Source organism: Montipora foliosa, chromosome 9 (assembly GCF_036669935.1).
Source record: "Montipora foliosa isolate CH-2021 chromosome 9, ASM3666993v2, whole genome shotgun sequence".
Classification (NCBI taxonomy): Eukaryota; Metazoa; Cnidaria; class Anthozoa; order Scleractinia; family Acroporidae; genus Montipora; species Montipora foliosa.
In genome coordinates, this window is record NC_090877.1 from 17,818,851 (window position 1) to 17,838,858 (window position 20,008).

Sequence of the window (20,008 nt, forward strand, 5' to 3'; positions counted from 1 at the left end):
TTAGTAAAAGGAGAAATCCTGGTATTACATCTGTTCAGTACCTACATAATATGATGCTATCTCACCTGAACACCAATCAAAGTACTGGAGTAATATGATGTGGGTACAAGATCCTCCACAACTGTGCACATCAACCAGAATGTATCTTCTTCTTCAACAAACAGTAGCAAGGACGCCACAATCTATACGGCAGAAAAATGCAGAGAAAATTTTATGGTCTTCAGTGATGTGACTTCTCCTTAATGTGTCATGAAAGTAGTAAACAAAATTTTTTATTAGCTTGTTCAAAAGAGCTTTCAAAATGATGAAGAACGGCATTACTTTATTGTGATAGCACTCTTGGTTGCCGAATTGTTCAAGATTTTGTTTTATGCAAATTAGAGGTCTTGTGACGTCACACAGTGAACACATAATTATGTAAACTCACAAAATATGGAATATCTTTGCAAATACTAAGTCTGAAGGGTTAATGTGCTACCAAAACTACACATTGTGAGAGTGATTATGGTGTCAACATAGCAACATACTGGTTACCAGACCTCTACCGTCCAGAAATGAAAAATGCCTTCTCTGTTGCTCCAGATTCTAACAGACTTCCACGTGCTTGTGCTGTGTAATGTCCATATTCGATCACATCCACTGAATGAACATCAAGAGCAAATAACCCTTATTGGGGAGGGAAACTCTGACTTTACCCTTTGGATGGAAAGGACCTGGAGTCCATTGTGTTGCCATGGAAACGTCACAGTGGGCCATCTCATGGAATTTTGTAATGAGTATAAGACCTGTAAAAAGTTTCAGTTCTATACAGAAAAAGTACAGATATTCCATTTTTTGTGATTTACATCATTTTGTGTCCACTATGTGACATCACAAACACAAATGATATGAAGATTATTATTATTTCTGGTTAAGTCAGTGAAGATAACTTTTTTATCTCTTACCATCCCCATGCCCTGACAGTAACCAATGTCTGCATACAACCACGCCAGTGATCTAAGGACTCTTCTGAGTCGGGTCAGACCAGTGCTGGTTGGTGACGAAAAACATGCATTGTTGGGCATGGTTCGCATCAGATCCTACAAGAACACAATGAAAACAATAACAAAAAAAAAAAACAATACAGTTTAGTAATACAAACTAAAACTCAATGAAAAGGGGGATAACCACTTGTTGATGGCCTAGATTTTTATCCATGTTTGGGCAAATTGTTGTGAGCAGAGGCATGTTGTTTGTCAGTGAATTGTTTGGAGAACTGCCAGAAAGTAATAGAACCTATGGTACAGTAATGGTAATTTGGAACTGTGTCAGTATCCCCACTGAATTATGGCAGCAGGGCACTTTTTTAGCCATTTTGCTTTCAATTGAAGACTATTTCAAAAAGTATGTCCTTTTAACAGTAAATGTCAGTCAGTCTATTGTTAACCGTCAAGTCAGTTTTGTCTATTGTTTGATTGCTGGGGCTGTTTGTCTTGTTAATAATGTGATTGTAACCTCACAAATAGTGTACGTAGGAGGCAAAAACTAATTAATGACTGTGTAAGTGTACTCTAAGGTGGTGACCAAGAATCCTAGGCAAATAGCTGGCAAGCAATTTCCATTTATTATGCAAACATCACATATTAGTTTAACAGGAAAAAGACCCCCTCATTCGATACTGAATAATGAAGAAAGTCTTTGTTGTCATAAACGTCTATTGGTTTAACTCATTGACCCCTAGGAGTGAGACTTAATTATAGATTTTACTCTGTCAAACACCAGATGATTTTACGCGGCAAACAAAACAGATGGTGGCCGAAAAGAATGTTGCACAAGTTCAAAAATCCAACCAAAATTTGTCAAGATCTATAGCTGCTGCAAGTGCCACACACCAGTTGGCTGGTTTAGTCAATATTAGTACAATTTTCAGTTCATCAAAATATCACTCAATGACCTCTCAAACAGTCCTTCTTAGGCCAACACTCATCCGCAATGATCTTACATTGGACTTCTGAGTTCAAAATTAATAACTATTTAATATTATTTAATGTACATGTACCACACATTGATATTAAATATACCTTTTCAATCTGCTTAGCTGTCACAGCATTCTCATCAGCACTTGCTCTCACAATTTGCTGAAATGGAACAAAATACAATTCATGTTTAATACAATAATTTTATTTTATTACCATGTAATTACAATTAAATTTCACAGAAAAACAATGCGTTGCAGGCTCTTTCTCTGTTGTGGGAGAGAAGGAGAGGCTGCACGCGTCCTACTGAATTTTGAATGCCGCCTCCTGATGTCACGCTGAGCGATCTGTCAAAAATTAGCCAATCAGCATGCACCCAAAGTAAACATTGATATAAACAGTAAGCCACACATTGTGTATTTCAAATCACTGGAAGCAGAAACTCCCAAAAACTGTAAGAGTAGAGGAATATTCTGTACAGTAATTCATTGAAGTCCGTTTCCACGAACGTCAGGGAAAAATTTAGCACACAAACTTGAAATGACGGGAATTGTAATAGGAGTAATAGACAAATGCCTTCTCCTTGTCCGCATCTCCACTGTGTGAGACTCGTTGACCACAACTGCTGCCAAATTTTCGTAAAGCAAAGCAGACTTATCTTTTTTATTAATTTTATTTTAGTGACATACAGACATGACAACTACTTACAGACTGTACAAGTAATATTCTAATACCTACACCATTAATTTCAAAGACTTATGGAGTATTTGTGATATACAGATACGCATTTTACTAATTCAATAATTTGAAAATTGGAATATTTTGTTTTGAAGTGTACTGGAGTATTGCAGAGTTACCAGGAGATCAAGCAACCATTAATTTTGTGGAGCCGCTTTTTCGGCTTAACCAAATACTTGCTAAAATTGTGTAGGGTTCCTCTATATTGTTAACTCAGCAAGTGAGGCAGCCAAAAGGCCCATGTTTCTGTCCAAATGTGATCAGCAATAATGCTCTGTAGAGGACAGGAAACTACCACGGTGACATGATGTCGCCCTCGTTGTAGCTCACTGTATTTTGGCCACTATGAAAAACAGTTGGAAAATAAGACTTTTATCAAATCCTGTGATCATGTTGCTTGACCTTTAATTGTGTAAGGTTACGGTAAAATTGCAACACTCTACTACATTGTACGATTTTGACACACACATTTCTGACCACCTCATCTCTGCGAAGTGAAGCGCCTTTCTTGTTCTCGGAGCTTATCAATGTTGACGTCACCAAGTAATTTAATTTCAGTCAATCAGTATTTTGCGACATTCAAAATTCAAAGCCATGCTGGCAGGCTCTTATTCAACCCTCAACCCCAGTCCCTCGGAGAGCCTGCTTGCAGGCTACCTTTGTCAGAGCATGCTTGCCAAACTAACCACACAAAAATTATTGTGTGGGGTAACATATTAATTGTAGAATTTTCACAACTATCCAATGGTAACATCAATGTCGCCTTTCACCTGACATGATGCTTTTAATACATGTAAAAGCTACACTGTACTACCGGTAATACATGTAGGTGCACCCTCCCCATTTTTAGCAAATTGGTAGCTAGCACATACACTTAATAGGACTTTTGGCAGGGAAAACTTTGGGGCACCCCTGATGAAGGCACCAGACAGGATTGTTGAATTGCGGGGTCTTTGAATCATAACTTATTATAAAGCTACATTCAAATTTCTCTAAACAGAGTAGGATCAAACTACATGTACCGGTATGTCCAAAACGTTTGACCTTGAAAAACTCAAAACACAATAAATACCTTGTACGTAAAATCACTACTGATTTTTTTCTGTAGAGCTCCTGAAATTCTCATCCATATCTTGAACCAAAAATAATCATTACAAAAATTAATAATTAAATAAACTTTCACTGTTATCAATGGTTTTTATTAACAGCAACATTTAGAATGACTGTAAACTTAATCAGGAATGATAATAAATAATATTATTATTATTTAAAAGATGACTAATATTGAAACAAGTGAATCCATCACTTACAGGAGCTCTCATGCTATGTGGAATTCCAAGATAAACAAGTTCTCTCAACTTGTCTGAATGTGGAAAACTTGGAGACACCTAACAGTGATCATTGAGGAAATAAATAAACAGTTATTATTAATTATTTAGAAATATGTCCACCAATTACAAACACTAACTAAAGATGAATGGTTCTTTTCAAATAGTGGTATACAATGTATCACACATGTAAGCTGAATAACTAAGATCAGTAGCACAATAGACACGTACAATTGTGTAACATATATCAAAAATGCAAAATTTCTACAAATTTCTCCAAAGTCATGATAACACTTTAATTTGCACAGTAAAACACACTAAGAGCCGAAATAATTATGTTTTGCTTGGTTTTAGCTTTGTAGACAACATTTTAAGTTATACCCATGATGCTTTGCGGCCTCTTAATTTTGTAAAATATCTAGTAATCTGTCCAAATTCATATTAACACTTCGTAATTATCACAGCAAAATCGCCATTAATAGGAAACAATCATATAATCCAAAGTTTTTTGCCAAGTCAGCAATCTTAGTTTTTACCCATAATACATTGCGCATCCTAAAACTAGTACATTTTACACACTTTAGGGTAACATATCAGCTTTTTTCTGTTTTTTTCGTAGTGGGCTTTGTTGATAGCCTTTTTTTTTCCTTTTGTTCTTTTCTCCATCTTCTCATTGATTCTGCTTTATTCTCATGCTCCATTGTGTCCATTGAAAACCATCTGGCGTAACGAACGTGACCCAACCCGAAGGGACATTTGCATTTAAAACACGTGCTTTTCTTGAGGTTTTCACGGCTATTTTTGGAGTTGTTACGTAACAAACAGCTTCTGGAACCTTCTTGGGAGGTTACCAAGGGCACATGTTGATGTTTCATGGAAGGGATTGCCCGAAATCATGGCGAAATGGTCATGTTGTTTGGCTGTCTTTCTCGCGAGAAAATCCTACATGTAATAGGAGACTCATGGAGAAGCGTTTCACAAGGCTTAAGATTTAGAAAAACTCTTCTTGCGAGCTACCTACTTTATATTTTAACGTGGAAATGCTCATGAACGTTCGTTTTGAGATGAGATTCAAATGTGGCGGCAATCCGAAGGTTTTGGATCCATTGCGGGCATTTGGGAAGAGTTTGACTTTCGTTGATGCTTTTAATGGCATATCAAACCATGGAGCGTTTCACAAGGCTTGAGATTCAGACTTTTTCTTATTGCGTTGGAGCGAATGGTCCTAGATTGTTCATATTTTCAGGAAAGAGTCCCCAGAAAGTGAGAACGCCGTCTGCGGTGGTATTTTTATTTTTCACCTCGTTTTTGTAACTTGTCTGGGAACCTTAATTTTAACTGCAGAAGTTCAGAGCAGTATCGTGACGCCCTAACTACGAGGTACTTTTTTGGAATTTTAACCATACAGATTCTAGTTTTAGAAAAGTTGAGTTATTAGGTTGAAAGTATGTTTAGTCCTTGTAATTTTAAGATTTTTCCAAACGATAATGGGCGTTTTGGTCTAGATATATTTTTTATCGAACAACATTTCATCTGGGTAAATGTTACGCGTGACGGCCATATTTTTAATCAATTTTGTCAAACAAAAATTTCGCCAAAAATAAGAGTGCAGTGAATATTCACGAAACTTTGCATATTTATTGACAAACATGTTACCCTTATTTGTGTGAAATCTTACAAATGTACGGCTTATAATAAAGAAGATATTTGGGAAGGAGTTTGTGTCACTCTGATTGTACACATGTAATGTGCTACTGATCTAAACAACCAAAGGGAGAGTTGAAAAACATGGCCACCTACTCAGAGATGTATCCAGAGTGCGTCATTGCGTCCTGGGATGCACTCGTTTTCCTTTTAGACGCATAGAATATCGAACAAAGGGTCCAGTTGGACGCAGAGAAAAATCAAATGTTTCTGCAAATTACGAACGCCAGGAAAAACATGCGAACGGCGTATTTCACAAGGAAATTGAACATTCCCATTTCTCACATCGGAGAAATGATCGAGTTCCTGAAATTTCACGGTGAGCTGTTATTTTCGGATTTTTGTAGTCAAATAATTTCATTTTGTCAACAATTATGTCCAGCTTCATAAGTTCAGTTTTGAATTCGCACGTGTTGCGTGAAATGATCTGAGCTGTTTTTTACATGAGACAATCGGAGACACTTTCGATCTGCCACTAGTGATAATAAAACATTTCAGTCGAAGTTCAGTTTGTTGCATGCTTTCCAAGTGAATTTCAAGCATTAGTTCGCTTATTGTGAGTGAAATGACAGAGAATCCAAAGGCAAAGTATGTTAAATTTTTGTTTTGTCGACCCTGTTGATATTAATTCCGGGGGCTCACATGTCATCGTCTCGTTTTATGTTTTGCACGTAACTTGTCTGTTTTGCAAATTATGCAACTTTTCTTCGGAGTTAGTGTTAAAATTAACGTGTTAGGGTAAGCATGAAACTTGAATGTATTCAATCGCTTGGTTATTAACATTGGCCATGGCGAAGTCAAGGAAGCACGGGCCGACGATGAACTGTGTATCGATTGCTTACATTTGTTTACTCTTTTGTTCCTAAATTACACCTCAAGTGTAGTTAAAATAAATGATGCTCTTTTACGGAAAATTGAGATTCAGTTCTGTTTTCTTTTTGCTGTGGAGATCTAGATCATTTATCAACTGGAGCCAACAGTTCCTAGAGCATACGGATTCGATCCCTCAAGACGTTTTCAATGTGATTGATGGAGCTTTGACAGCCCATACATTTTGATCGATGAATCAACAGGCACAACAGTTTCAAAGAAATTAATCATTTTAAGTACATATTCGTTGGGAGGGATAATACTTTATTTTTTTGCAATCAGAAATCTGAAAGGGCACTGCAGCAGCAATTAAGAGGCAATAGATCGCATATTAATTTTTGAATATTAATTAGCTGGACCCCCAAAATTCTGCAATGGACCCCCAAATTTTTCAAAAAGGGGTCCAGAGGACCCCCAAATTTGAAAACCTGGATACATCTCTGCCTACTCTGTGGATTACCCACTGTCACCTCTCATCATGGACTACCCCAGGGCCCCTATGCTACTGTCAGGAACATTTATGGAAAATCAAGGATCACCTACAGTACATACGGTACATGTACACTGTACAGTCATTTCTGTATATTGTACATGTATAGCATGGCTGAATATACCGGTAATCAAATCAAGCCAAGTTAAATTTTAAAAGTTAAATTCAAAACCAATGCTGATTGGCAGTGGGCTCATGATGGTCACACTACATGCTTTCATCATTTGGTTACAGTGTACAAAGTATGTTTGCTGAGGTGTTCCAAATTGAAAACAAAATTAATAATTTGTCTGGCATTAGAATGCTAATAAAAATTCATGAATACAAGTAGAATTTACAAAATTAATGTCCCTCTTCAGGTGGCAATTAGAGTTACATGTATGTCCTGCCATCTGCTCTCTACATGTAGTTGATCACGGCAAGCAAGCTTTCTAAGTGAGCTACTGATTACAGATATCAGTCATCTGCCTCAAATCATGGTTGAGTCCACTTTTATCAAATTCCATCTAATAATGATGAGTTAAAAAACAGCATTTACATGTAATGTGACTGTCAAGAACTGCACTCTCTCATATTACAAACTTGCACCCAGCAGTTATTATTATTTTTTTTTTTCATCGTGTTCTGGCTGTTGTCATTGCCGTCTTTTCTTCTGTTAGGCGAGTCATAACAAATGACCAAAGGAAATTATTATTATTATTAATGCAGATATCAGTGACAATTAAATTGCAAACATTTTAAAACACGCTGTGACTGTAGGTGGACTAATACCTTGTCCCACGTCATATCCCCCACATCCTGATTTTGTGTAAACTCCAAGAAAGCTGTCCATTTCAATCTGACTCCTTCATCCTCACTAGTCACAAAACTGCCAGGGTCTGGGTCCTTATGTGCAAACTCTAAATCTAAGAATCCAAATGGATATGTTGTGCACAGGTCATTTTGTTCTTTATGTTAATTTGCAACCAAACTAGGTCATTTTGTTTCAACCTGGGTCAACCTGTTTCAACGTAGGTCAATTTGGGGCAGGTACAAAACACACGTCAGGTCACAGGTCATTATTGTACCCACAGAAACAACCCAAACCATTTACACACATGTACAAATGCTAACATTAGGCCTAAAAACTCTTGTTTAGGTCTAATTAGACAGTGTCAAGGTTAGCTTTAATGAATGTTTGAAGGATACTTTCTGTATTGGCAAAGCAATGACCTGTGACCTGTGTTTTGTCCCTGCCCCAAATTGACCAAGGTTAAAACAACTAACCACCTAGATCTAGGTTGAGACAAGTTGTCCTACATGTACAGTCTGTAGGTTGAAACAAAATGACCTAGTTTGGTTGACAAGATGAGCAACAGATACAAAAGCAGAGGGTTCAATAAAATTAATTTTCACAGTAAGTTGGCGGTGGGTTGAGTGAAGTAACTGACTGTATCAACAAGGAGCCTAGTAGCTGCTTTCTCTAGGGCTGTCTGGGGGCATGCCATTCTTAAAAGAACACCACCAAACACCACATTTCAAAACTAGAAAAATTGATGATCACATTTTACTAGACTAATGACTTGATTAATACATGTAGCCGTCATTGCCAAAATGAGTTTTCCTGATAGGTAGTCTACTTCAGTTTTGGGGAAAAGTAGCCAACTTCTCATAAGCCTGGTTTTCACTAGCGACACAAGCACAAGCATAAGGTTAGCTTATGCTTGTAAAAACGAACGTCAACATAAGCATCTATTCCACCTCGGCATCCACCATTTTGTTCAAATGCTCAGACGCGGGGATTCTGGAATGAATGCTTTAATTGGCCAGACGTAGCAAAGTTCCTCGTGCTTATGCTGCATTTTGTTTTCAGACGCCGCAAACGAATGCAAGCATGAGCACAATTAAGTAAAAGGAAAAGGAAAAAGGTTGATCCTTGTGCTTGTGCTAATGTACCTTATCCTTGCGTCAACCCCGTTTTCACGGTGAAATAAGCACTCAAGATTTTATGCTTGTGCTTGGTGCTTGCGTCGCTAGTGAAAACCAGGCTTAAGTGAAGGAGCTGACATCAGCTTTCATTACTTATTGAAGGCATGTACTAAAATCAGGAACACCGGAACACTGGAACACCCCGGAACACCGGAACACTCCGGAACACCCTGGAAGTAACCCAAAACCCTCAATTTGGCTAACCCTAGACCTAGCTAGGCCTTGAGTTGGTTTTCAGGCCTAGGGTTAGCCAAATTGAGGGCTAACCCTAACTTCCAGGGTGTTTCGGAGTGTTCCGGTGTGCTAACCCTAGGCCTAAAAACCAACTTAAGGCCTAGCTAGGTCTAGGGTTAGCCAAATTGAGGGTTTTGGATTACTTCCAGGGTGTTCCGGTGTTCTGGAGTGTTCCGGTGTTCCTGGTTTTTGTACATGCCCTTATTGAAAGCACAAGACTGTAAAAAACAACATTCTTAAAGCTAAAGGTGAGAAGTATGAGGCAACAGTTGTTCAAAATGGTTATCAATCAGCATTTAACTCTACAAAGGGGAGAAGCCCTATTAAAACCATTATATTGGGTTGTCTTGTGAACAAGAAAATTAACAGAAACCACAACAGTACATGTACCTTCATCAACCATAAATCCAAATTCATCATAGTGTCCTGTTGGGCGATCTCCTGCATCCTCAGTCTGGAATGTTATTGACAATAAAATGACACCTAATCGCGTGCATGTTACAGTGCTGCTACATGTACTTCAATCTTTAAAGTCTATTTTTACAGGTTAACTTTTCGTTAAGGTGACCCATGGTTCTGTATTTGCATGTGGTCATGCCAGGTTCAAATCCAACTCTGAACAACTAGGGCTAAAAATGGTCTTTGGACAATTGCATGTATATCCAGAATTGAATGTACCCACCCACTCACACTACTTGAGCCCAACAAATTGACCTACTCCCAACTGTGTGGTATATACATGTAGCTCAGTTGGTAGAGCATTGCACCAGCATTGCACCAGCATTGCACCAGCATTGCAGAGGTCATTGGTTCAAATCCCATTGAAGCCGCCTGAATTTTTCAGGACCAAGGTTTAGAATAGGGAACACTTTGTGATGTTAATATTGCCTGTATTCCTGAACTCAGTAGGGACTTTCAAAAAAAGATCTATGACAGAGACGGTCAACGAAAATGTCTCCTCAAAATATAAATTGGCTCTATCATATTAAAGTCTTTCACGATTATCCAGTCTCGTTCACGTCCTACAACATGGGCAAAGTATCCTTAAAATAAATTGAGGACACCATTTTAGGAGGATTTAGCTCTGATAAGACCGGATTATCGTATAACATAAATCTGCTGACAGCCGCTAATACATTTCCTTTGTCCAACCAAACGCAAAAGCAAAAAATATAATATGTTATCACACAAATTTTTAAATTGGGAGTTAAGTAAGACTCATGAGAAGTCTGACATTTGTCCCAGAAGCGATCTTCCCCAATCTATCCATATCAGGCAGACAGATAGAACACGTCAACTGGTCGATCCAAATACAGTTCACTGAACTTAACTGAGTCAAACGTCGGACTTACCATGAACTTAATTTCAGCTATTTTAGGTTCATCTCATGTGGAGTTCGACATTTGGCCCGAGCCTTAAAGTCACTTACATGTACTAGTAAAACAGTATATAACCAGCTTCTTTAAAAACAATAAAGACAGCCATCCTGATTCCAATAGTATTGTTACCTGTAGTTTACAAGTCCCATTCTCAACACAAAGGGCACCACGATTTAAACTGATCCGTAAAGTTCTACAGAATATTATTTTATACAGTGACTGACATGTCAATTCAAAACAACCTGTTACAGTGCAACGCGCCTTACCGTGGCCACCCAACAAATTTCTCATTCGACAATTACGTGTAAATACGTCAACCCAACAACCCATGCAACGGTGTTCAACTTACAACTGTGCGAACTTTGCAAGGAGGCGTGGCTGTCAATCAAATTCACACATCCTGATTGGCGGACAATTTGTAAAAAACTTTGTTAGGTGGCCACGGTAAGGCGCGTCGCACTGTAAAATACTTTTCTCTGAAACTAAAAGTGAAAATCTTCAATAATTATTGAGATCGATGGCTTTTTGATTTTAGACGAAACCCTTGGACACAGATATAATCTAAGTGGAGTGAATTTTAAGGTCATCCCAAAATTACATTGACTGTTACAAACTACTGGGCCCCTTTTAAGTGCAAAGAGTACTGAATTCAAAATAATTATTGGACAACGTAGATGGAGCAGGTGGCGGTTTTGCTGTAACTTAATGTGATAATAAGATTACGAGAAAAGGTGATACAGTGTCAGAAATTCAAGAATGGTACCTGTTGAATTCTTGACAGAATATCTTGAGGCCACATGCTAGGAGTGAGAGCAGAAAAGGGGCCTCCAATGGCAGGAACAAAGGAGCCATTGACTGGAGTGCTGCCACTGGCAACGTGGATAGAGGAGTCATCCCAAGCAAGGTTATTGTCCTGTCCACCATCCTCATCATCATCTTCAGTCAGAGTGGGAGCTGAAAACAAAAAAAGCTTATATAACAATTATTATTATTATTATTATTATTATTATTATTATTATTATTATTATTATTATTATTATTATTATTATTATTATTATTATTATTATCATCATAATTCTTATTAACGATTTTGTGAAACATAGACATGTAAAAACTTGCGATGAAAAGTTAAACTTCCAACATTTTGGCGACCTCACAATGCCATTATCAAGGAGTTGGAAATGAACATGCAAGTTCATAACAGATATACCTAAAATACTCCAAATTTGCATAAGTGAAGAAAAGCTAGACAAAGAACTTAGCACGGATTGAATCTGTTTGCACGTTCAGCCGCGGTCTTAATCGTTTGATGTGCAGCATTTTGTTAACCAGACAGTCCAATTTCCAAATCCTATATTGATAATGGCGTCATGAGGTCGCTGAAACGTCGGAAGTTTAACTTTTTATCACTAGTTTTTACATATCTCTTATTATTATCATTAGCTCTGAGCTCTGGCTGTTCTCATGCCGACAGGGGAGCGAGTCATAACAAATAACCAAGGGTCCCCTGGGGACACTCTCCTTGTACTCAGAATCCCCCGTTTTTCAATCCATTGTCCAAGTTTCTTTAGTAACACTTCCAAGAGCCCCTACAACAACCAGTGCTACATCCACGCTGTTTACACTCCACATTCTTCTAATCTCCCACTTCAAATCCTGTTATTTTTCGATTTTTTCAAATTCTTTTCACATACCCTACTATCTCCAGGGATAGCAATGTCCACAATAATTATTACCGGTATACATTTGTTCTTCTGTTCTCCTTCTTTCTCACTACGATAATGTCAGGTCTTCTCACTTCAACAACACTATCACATTGGAAGTTCATATCCCATTTTCCACAACACCTTCTGGTACATGTACATGTTCATACCACTTTTCCTTTTAAGTTGGTGTAACTTCCAATGTACATTGTATAATCCTCGCCACATTATCATGTCATCTTTTATATTCTTAAGCTCTTAGTTACACTACCAAACTTGTGCACCAACCACTACAGGAACAACTTGTACCTAGTCCTCATAAAATATCCATATTTGCCCAATCTCTCTCTTCAGCTACAACAAAATTTAATGGCCAAGGGCTAACAGGTATAATTCTTTTTTCTTTCATGTGGCTAAATATAATTTAGGCAAGGTTAAACATGATACATTGCTGGCCAGCAGTTCTGCTCATTAAATTGAGTGGGGTGGCCTGGGGGCTCAGGAGCTTTTGTAATTTCAGTGCTCCCTTGCTGTCAATTTAGTATTTTACATGTGCAATCAATCATTTGCCTTTTAATCCTGTTCCTAGCTGTTCTTGTGCCCCGTCCCTTTGGAGGTAAGTACTTTCCTCTAGATCTGGTACCCACTAATGAACTGAAAGTAGACTTTCAGTGTGACAGTGTCTGGTGGTGGCCGCTCACAGAGTTGTCACTGTTACCTACGTGCATGTGTGTGGCTCGATCCCACCAATTTGCCGGCACCTTCCCCTTATTCTAAGCTCCTAAAAGAAATCATCTCTTATTATCTTAGATAACCAAAAAACATGAAAGATCCTGTTGCAAAAATTATTTTAATTGTGTAAGTATTGTGAAAAGTATCTCTGGTACATGGTGAAATGTGTATGGCAGTAACTTGGCGTGTAAAGCACACGTTTAACTTTCACAATTGCAACAGTACTGTCTTGTAATTCAAAAAGTATGATGTACACACTGTACATGATGATCTATAATTAACAATAACTTACAAAATTAATTTATAATCACCAATACATTCAAATCAATAATAATTACTAAAAAGAATTAACATCAAGAACCAAAGTTCACAAGGAAGCTGTTTACCACTTGGAAAATTTAGAGGTGAATCCTTACAAAGTATACCTTTGGGCCTCTAACCAGAGGAATAAACAATGTGGAAAGGATACATGTACTCACAGTAAATAAAAATTAGATCTACATATTATTACCCATAACCACAAAACCAAAGAAAGAGTACTCTCAGTAAATGAAAAAAATTAATGCATTACATATACATCTACAGTGTAGATGCAGCCAGATATTATGTCAGAATTTTTTTCAAAACTACCTTTTTGCAGCTGACTCTTATTAGGAATATTTATTGCTGCAGTGTTATCACTAATGAAAAATCTTCAAAATTACAAAATGTTCATTTTACTTTCTGTTGAGTTGTTCTCACTTCCTGATCAATTTACCAAATCTAGATGCAAACTAATGAACAAACAACTCAGGGGCATGTTTCTCGAAAGTCCTGAAATTTACACTCAGGCTATTTTCAGGTGTCACTTCCCTTTGTATCTAAAGAACGGAGAGGGTTTAAGTCATCAAACTTCACAGCCGTTTTTCTTTTTGTTACCTTGAAAACAAGTTAAAAGATCGGCTTTCCAAAACAAGCAGTTGGCAGTTTCACAAAGCTTTTAGGGCCAGGAAACAGAGAGGCCCCAGATAACACATTCAAATAACAATATTACTGTATTTCACTATCTCAGGGCCAACCTTTTCTCATCTATCCTGGCTGATAAAATCCCGAACCAAACATATAATAATTATTTAAGTATAAAACATTGCTGACAGTGATTAACACAAAAAGAGGTGTACATAAATACAGTAATACACTAAACACTCAAATACTGTAACATGAAGCATTTCCCATTGGACATTGAATTTGATAAAGTTTTCTAAAGGTGCAGGATATTGTTCGAAGTATTCAAAAAAGTTTATACTTTTCTGGAAGTTGATCACCTGCCTACAATTTAGAGACTGATTTGTTAAATTTGTCTATGAAATTTTTCAAAAATTAATACAGATTTTTCACTTTCTCAACGCAGTTCTCACCACATATGTGAACTTTGAGCATGGAACTCCACGTAATGATCCCAATCCAATTAGAACAAGATACACCTTCAGCAGCCATTGATGCAGCACCCAAGCACATTCAAAGCAAATCATTGTTACTTTAAATAACTTGTATACTCTGAAGTCTGCTAAACTGAAATTTGATCTCCATCAATTGGAGTGAGCTCAGTGCAAGGTTAAAAGTATTTTCCTAGTTTCTAATTTTAAAAAATATTCAGGATTTAATTTGATGACAAAAAGAAGCCACTCTGGATATTTTGATTTCGGTTCAGAAAACACATTTTACACTGTAATAAGGAAAAAGTTAAACTGTGTCCACAATAATATTTAAGTGATGTGGCAGTACCTGAGGGTGCCGTCTTGTTTAAACAAAACACAACATTTCTCAGCCACTGTTTGCCCCCAAATATAACAGCCTTTTGTTTCTTAATATCCTTTGCGACCATTTGCAAACACTTTCAGTCCAGAGTTTTCAAATGGAACTAATAATAATATATTATCATTTTCCAAGGTGGCTACTACAAAGATACATGTAGACAGCAACAAAGTAATAATTAATTTCAATTAAAACATGCAACCATTTCCAAAAATGGTAATCTGCCTTTTTTAGTCAACAGAAATTACAATAATGCAACTTATATTTCAGTTTTATTTTTATTGATCATTGATACGCATATTATCAGAAATCACATACAGTACATGTATTATTAATGCAATGCAAATTCCCATGGATACTAAAAATGCCAAAGAAGAATGAAGCAGATTGACATCTATAATTACAATAAAAAAGAATAAGTTTTTGCTTTTTTTTTAATGTATACCGTATGCTTTTTTTTTAATGTATACCGTACTTTAGTCTGAAGTAAAATTAATGAATCAACGACTGCTATCTTAGTTGTAATCTGATAATGATGGACTGGTCACCATGACAACCATGGACCACTGTCATTGTGGTAGGCTGTCCAGTGAAAAAAGAATATATTTAATACCAGGCACACCAATCAAATATTCTGTGGCTTGCTGTACAGCTGTACTTGCAGATTTGTCTGTTTGTCTTAGAAATGCTCATTTTATTCTCGACTGCTAAGTGAGTGTTTTCCCCTCTCACCCTACCCTGTATGATCTAAGAGGGTACTCCCCTTGGTACAGTCTGCTATGAGGTACATGAAGTTCTTCATACTTGCATACAGATACATTTGTTGTCATATTTAATATGCTTTTGTCATTTCTAGCAAAAATGGTTTGGGGTACACTGTACATGTTGATGGTAACGACCCTTCCATCCCACACTGAAGCGATGCTGCGGGTTGCAACAGGTAAGGTGAGAAAATTGGCAAATCTACAGCTGTACTTTCCCTTGTTGGCTCAACCTTCAAGAAGCTTGACATGCTAGATAAAACTGCTCAGGACAGCCGTGCTCCATGCCTGGCCAGTATGCCACTCGGGTCCTGGATGACACTTCATCCCCAGCCTTTTTCCTCCCACTAATACTGCATCTTCAAAATGTGTGTGACATTAATACATCAGAAAGTATGTCGACACTATGACATCCCAACTGAGGCAGAGTTTTGGTATAAACATGAACCCAACACCATCAAAGAAAATGACAGTTATGATCCTGTGGAACATATGCCCATTAATACCAATATCAACAAACTACATTAATATCCAGACAATTATTATAATCAAGAACCACAAGAAAATGAATGCCTTCACCTCAGTGAAGGAATTGAAAAAATTAGCAAAGTACAAAGACCTTGAAATTGAGAATGCTCAAATGTGGAACATGAGGAAAAGAAAGGAAATTAAAGGAACTTCATTTATAATTAAAGTGTCTACAGTAGACTTCTAGCACTGGAGCACTATTTGAGGACACTGTAAACTGAAATCAACAAATTAACACAAATCAATTTTTGAAGAGAGGGGAAAACCGGAGTACCAAGAGAAAAAACTCTGTGGGCAGAGTAGAACTATCAAACTCAACCCACATAGGGCACTGAGCCTGGGAATCGAACCCCGGCCACGGCGAGAGGTGGGAGCAAATGCTCTCAGTCCACTACAGTAGAGTACAGTAAGCCCTGTGCCCTGAAGGGCAAGACATCAACAATCCCAGTCCTGCATTGCGACTAATTAACAAGGGCGTGGCAAAGAATGTTGCCTTACTAGCAGGAGACATAAAGATTCAATGAAATGCAACAAACTGCTCTGCTTGGAATGGCACAAATAATTACAGCGAAAAGTGCTTTCTATCCCCGAATAGCCACCTGTCCTCAAATATACATGTATAGAGTATGTCCAGCCGGGTTGGAATATATACAGACAAGTTATGGAAACATTCAACAATAATAATAATTATTCTTGACTCTCTATGATATTATGGTATTCAAACTCTGCAGGTGAAACACTGCTCATCCTCTGTCCCGGACCTGAGGCTTAGAGACTAAGCATTTTCTGGAGGATTAGGGTGGTCCCAATGACTACAGAATCCCAAGATCTTTAAAAAAAACCCAACTGACACCAAAGACACCACACCCAAACAACAGCCCACCAATGGTACAATCTTAATCAACACTAGCTGCTGCATCTTTCTGAATTCCTACATTGCCAGAGAAGAGTAGTTGGTGATTTTCTCATCCTCCTAAGTCACCACATTCCTATGCCACTGCACTGAGAAATCGACAAACCTCCACTCCTGTATGCCACTTGATGCATCACAGTAACATCTGGATGATTATATGTTCCATCTTCTGTGTTGTCTCAACACTCATATCCCATCAGATCTCCACATTCACATCCTTCGACTGGAAACGTCTTATACCACACATCAGCACATTCAGTTATGCCTCCTCTGACACTACCTCTGCACCAAACCAGTACAACCTGCGTGACTCGCCACATGCCCAACTCACTCCACCTCCTTGCCACATGTCACACTCTACGCTTTGGATCTACATCCTCCTCAAATGTGGCCGGAAAAAACCTTGTTTGCCAAGCCTGCTCATGAGCAGCAAAATGATCTTCCTTCCTTTGCTGTCACAACCTCTCATCAGGCACTTCACTGACATCCCTCATAAACTTCCCATGCAAACACTTCTTCCGAAACACTTCCTTCCTTGCCTTCTCCACCCACTTCTTGTACTGGTTCCTTGTTTCTCCCAGCTGCAAAATCTCTCCACCACCCTCAAAATCCACTTGCCACTCACCTTGAAATATCCAAACAGACCAAGCTCCTCCTCCTTCCTATCCTCCCATCATCCTTCCTCTTCAAGTACAACCTAACTACACTCCCCTTCTTGTTTAACACCCCAAAAATCGTCAACCTCATTCTCCTCTTCACATCAATCCCCCTCACTTCCCAATCACTCCAATCCAAAATCCCTGCCACACCAGTATAGCCCACGCATCAATCATCCTTATTTTCTAATCAAATCTCGCATCATACAACGTAAACCTCAACACCTGCTTGACTTGATCCTTCATCTCCTTCTGTATTATAATAGCCACACCCTCCGAACTCACCACCGGTAAGTACATGTCAATGTACTTATATCCATTCTTGTCAACCACAATAATCACTTGACCATCTGGCAACACAATTCCTTCACAACGAACCTTAACCCCTTGCTTCAGCACCAACACAGCCCACTTGTCTAGCCAAAACTCTACCCCTATGTCCTGTGAAAAACCCTGCACAACCAACTCTGAAATTCTCCAGCTCCTCTTCAGACCTTCCATACAGGAGTTGTCCATAAACAACATAATGGTTGATCAACCTCTTTAACATGGTGAGAGGGATCATCACAAAAGCAAACAACAGTGGAGACAAGGAGTCCACCTGGAATAATCACGTTTCTTCGCCACTTCACCCAACACTTCCCTTTAATGCCAAGAATTCATGCAAGCTGCTTTAGTTAAAGCATAGTGACGGCAATAAAGGAGTTGCTGCTCTCTGTTAAACTTCATCTAAATCAACAAAATCAATGACAGCTTGATCTCTGCAGCTGTTATTGTCTAAGACTGATGTACTGTAGTCTCACATAATAATCTTAAAAGTCACATGCTTCATAACATTCAACACCCAGTTGTGCACCATCAAAAATTACTTTTGCCAAATCTTTATGTTTAAGTCAACTTTCAAAGCTCTAAACTAGGCAATAACAAATACAGGCAAACAGGCCTACAAGTTTGTATGGTAAATCTACCTTTAAAAGGAAAACATCCCTCCTGACACTCTTGAACCTCACATGGCACTTATGTCTGTTTCATTTATTTCAAACAATTGAATTCTTGAGAACCGTGATTGTTGCCTAGTGGTGACTTTAATTGAAAAGCCCTTCACCAATCAAACTTGTCCCTTTCCTATAATTCCCACCTGCAAGGTTTGTGCTGCAAATATTTGACAACAGCTCAAAACGTGAGAAATTAAAATGTGCAAAAAGTATATACTTACAGTGTATATACCGTCCTGTGATTATCTACTAGAAACCTTTTTCAAAGGATAATTTTACTCACTTCCCAACATACTACTAATTAAGTAAAAATATCTAAATATAAAAATTTAAGCATCCCATGATCTCATACTGTACAGCCTTCTCAAAAATATTTTTGGGGAGCAGGTTATAAGGAAAGTGGAGATGGTTTTGGTGAGAATTAGGTACCCAAGTGAGTGCCGAAAGGATGCAAGCTTCAAGGGGGGTCTGGGGGCATGCTCCCCTAGGGAATTTTTTTAATTTAGACACTCACAGATACAGTTTAGTGCAATCTGGGGACTTAAAGTGACGAAAAATATATATTGCGGACGCGAATTTGTTCATCAAACAAGCATTTTTCAAGCTTTTATATTACAGTACATGTATCTCCAGTGACTTTATGTGAGAGCCAAAACTGTGTTGTGTCGAACATTTTCTGACTGGAAGGAGACGGTCAAGCTTTCTGAGGAGGCAGCTCATTGAGCCATCACCGGGCCAGTTTTGAGAAGGATGACTGTAGATGAACATTAATTTTAGCACATACAGTAAGGCAAAAGAGTAAATTCATATTAGATTATTTTCATTACACGCAAGCTACAAAAGTACTGGGATTTACATCCATACTACATGTATTGTCTTATACATGTACTTGCAGCCAATTCCTTGATTTGCATGCCATGAAATTAATGTTTACTGCTTAAAACAGTGCATGGCAAACTTGTAGAAACAATTAACCTCTTCACTTTCTTGAGGAAATGGAACGAAGGCATTATGTTGGGAAAATTACAGTACCTGGTTTCCATGAGAGAGTAGCCTGAAGTTATAAAAGACTGTTACATGTAGAACTTTAAATAACAAAGTGAAATGCAGTTTGCATTCATACCTGCTCTCTTATTAGCAACAAGCCTGTTGAAGTTGCCATCTACATGGAAGTGATCCTCAAAACAACATTTGGTAAATGTAGTACAAAAATTAACGACAAAGGTACACGTAGATGCCGTTGGAATATAATGAGCTTTG

At 38.0% G+C, this 20,008-nt stretch overlaps 1 protein-coding gene across 6 annotated transcripts in view; it reads right to left on the minus strand.

Annotated features, from left to right (window-relative positions):
- Positions 1-20,008, minus strand: part of LOC137971972 (small G protein signaling modulator 3-like) — a 58,394-nt gene that overhangs the window by 30,742 nt on the left and 7,644 nt on the right. For 2 of the 6 annotated variants that reach the window (XM_068818722.1, XM_068818727.1), the window contains exons 1-9: positions 14,866-15,030; positions 11,430-11,620; positions 9,678-9,741; positions 7,857-7,990; positions 4,004-4,081; positions 3,766-3,825; positions 2,061-2,117; positions 945-1,079; positions 66-182 (exon numbers count right to left, since the gene is read on the minus strand). In XM_068818722.1, coding sequence (XP_068674823.1) covers positions 66-182; positions 945-1,079; positions 2,061-2,117; positions 3,766-3,825; positions 4,004-4,081; positions 7,857-7,990; positions 9,678-9,741; positions 11,430-11,620; positions 14,866-14,965 — 936 coding nt within the window. In that variant the 5' untranslated portion in view covers positions 14,966-15,030. Of the gene's footprint in view, positions 1-65; positions 183-944; positions 1,080-2,060; positions 2,118-3,765; positions 3,826-4,003; positions 4,082-7,856; positions 7,991-9,677; positions 9,742-11,429; positions 11,621-14,498; positions 14,659-14,865; positions 15,031-20,008 lie in introns of those variants that run through there. The other 4 variants (XM_068818728.1, XM_068818726.1, XM_068818724.1 and 1 more) reach the window with 3 other exon arrangements.